General features: G+C 44.6%; 1 protein-coding gene across 1 annotated transcript; it reads left to right on the forward strand.

The window, feature by feature from the left end:
* Positions 1-873: 873 nt before the first annotated feature.
* Positions 874-1,296, forward strand: LOC122672222. Its single transcript, XM_043869717.1, has one exon. It carries the CDS (start codon positions 874-876, stop codon positions 1,294-1,296), a length of 423 nt encoding a protein of 140 aa, XP_043725652.1.
* Positions 1,297-1,746: the final 450 nt, after the last annotated feature.

The raw sequence follows: 1,746 nt of genomic DNA on the forward strand, positions 1-1,746 counted from the left end.
CAAGTATGTGTTGTATCTACAATGTATGCATTCCCTGACCATGTGTCCTACTTTGTGGCACACATAGCATTTATTGGACAACGCGGCTAGTGAAGAGGCCTGGCTTGCTTGGCTCATTGCAGGTCGGGCTCGCAGAGCTGCAGTTGTCGCTTGGCTTATAGTGGGTTGGGCAGGTCGACTATAAGTGGGGTGAAAAGGGGTTTGCCCACATCTACCCGACAATATTGAGTCGAGCTGGGGCTCAAACTAGTTTCTCGAAAGACCTTATTCGGCCTTCCAAAATTCTGATAGTTGCTTGGGCTTTTAAATTTTTCCCTAATAAGGGTATGGGAATATTGAACATAAAGCTTCTTTCAGAAATCAATCATGGTCAATACTAGATCCAACCGGGGTGGTCGTCATGGAAGATGCCCTCGCTTTGTTCCAGAAGTTGAGCTACCGGATGGAGCCGAAGCTCAAAATTTTGAAGTATCGGTTACTTTGTTGAGAGTACCACGAGTCATCCCAAATGTGGCATCAATGCCTGCCCAAGCTACTACTGCTGCACCTCAGCCAGGAATGGCAGCTGGAGAGGTGAATACCATCATGACCACCATGATGCAAACCATGCAGCAACAACAGGAGTTGCTGGGCCAAATGTCAACGTAGTTCGTGGCCATGATGCAATAGTAATTAGTGCCACCACCACCACCCAACCAACCCATACCATTTCCACCACCTATGCCTCAACATGCGCCGGAAGGCATTATAGCTAAAGTGATGGAGAGATTCAAGAAGCTTCAGCCACCTGTGCTTTCCAAACTAAATTCTGAGGCAATGTAGCCAAAAAGGTGGATTAGCGCCTTGGAGAAGGCATTCGACGTACTTGAGTATATGGATGCTCAGAAATTGATATGTGCTGGATATCAGCTGCAAAACGAGGCGGAAGCATGGTGGAAGGCAACCAAGCCCAATTTAGAAGCAGTTCATCCTAATCCCACCAGGGAGCAATTCAAAGAAGTCTTCCTTAAGAATTATTTTCCTGAGAGCAAGAAGGAAACCGAGTTTTTTGCTCTCGTGCAAGGATCCAAGACCGTGCTGGATTACCAGCAGCAGTTTGAAGATTTTCATTTCGCCCCAGTGCATATTAAGGGGGAAGCTAGTAAAACAAAGAAGTTTGAAAAAGGACTTAAACCAAAGATCGGGTCTATTCTGTCGGTCCTAGATATTCAGGACTACGCTCAAATGGTTGACAAGGCGAAGACTATAGAGGACAAATTGAAGGAGAAAAAGAAAGCTACAACGTCGCCCAGATAGGGACTAACATAATGTAAAGGAAAAAAGATCTCATAGGTCAAAATAGGCATAGGCCATTACATCTTATTCAATTTTAGAAGTACTACTTTTGATTGCAATTAGAACGGAAAGTACAAACTGATAATAAGGAAATACATAAAGCATAATTTGAAAATAAAAACATAGATTCCTAAACTAGAGACATCAGAGCTGGTGGAACTACTCCTGAGCTGGGTCATCATCCCATGGGGGCTGAGGCTGATATGAGTTACTTTGAAAGTGTGCATTCAAGTAGTTCAACTGCTGCTCAATAGCACCCACGCTCCCGTCCAAGGAAGAAAAGCCATGATCCATCCTGGTGGTTATGTCACACCCCAAACCACCTCGTAGGAGGATTAAGTAGGTCACCCGAATTGCATGGTAGCAATCCGCTAAACCTCAAGGATCCAGAAGCTATTAATATTATTCACA

The sequence above is a fragment of the Telopea speciosissima genome, chromosome 8 (genome assembly GCF_018873765.1).
Source record: "Telopea speciosissima isolate NSW1024214 ecotype Mountain lineage chromosome 8, Tspe_v1, whole genome shotgun sequence".
In the NCBI taxonomy this organism is placed as follows: domain Eukaryota; kingdom Viridiplantae; phylum Streptophyta; class Magnoliopsida; order Proteales; family Proteaceae; genus Telopea; species Telopea speciosissima.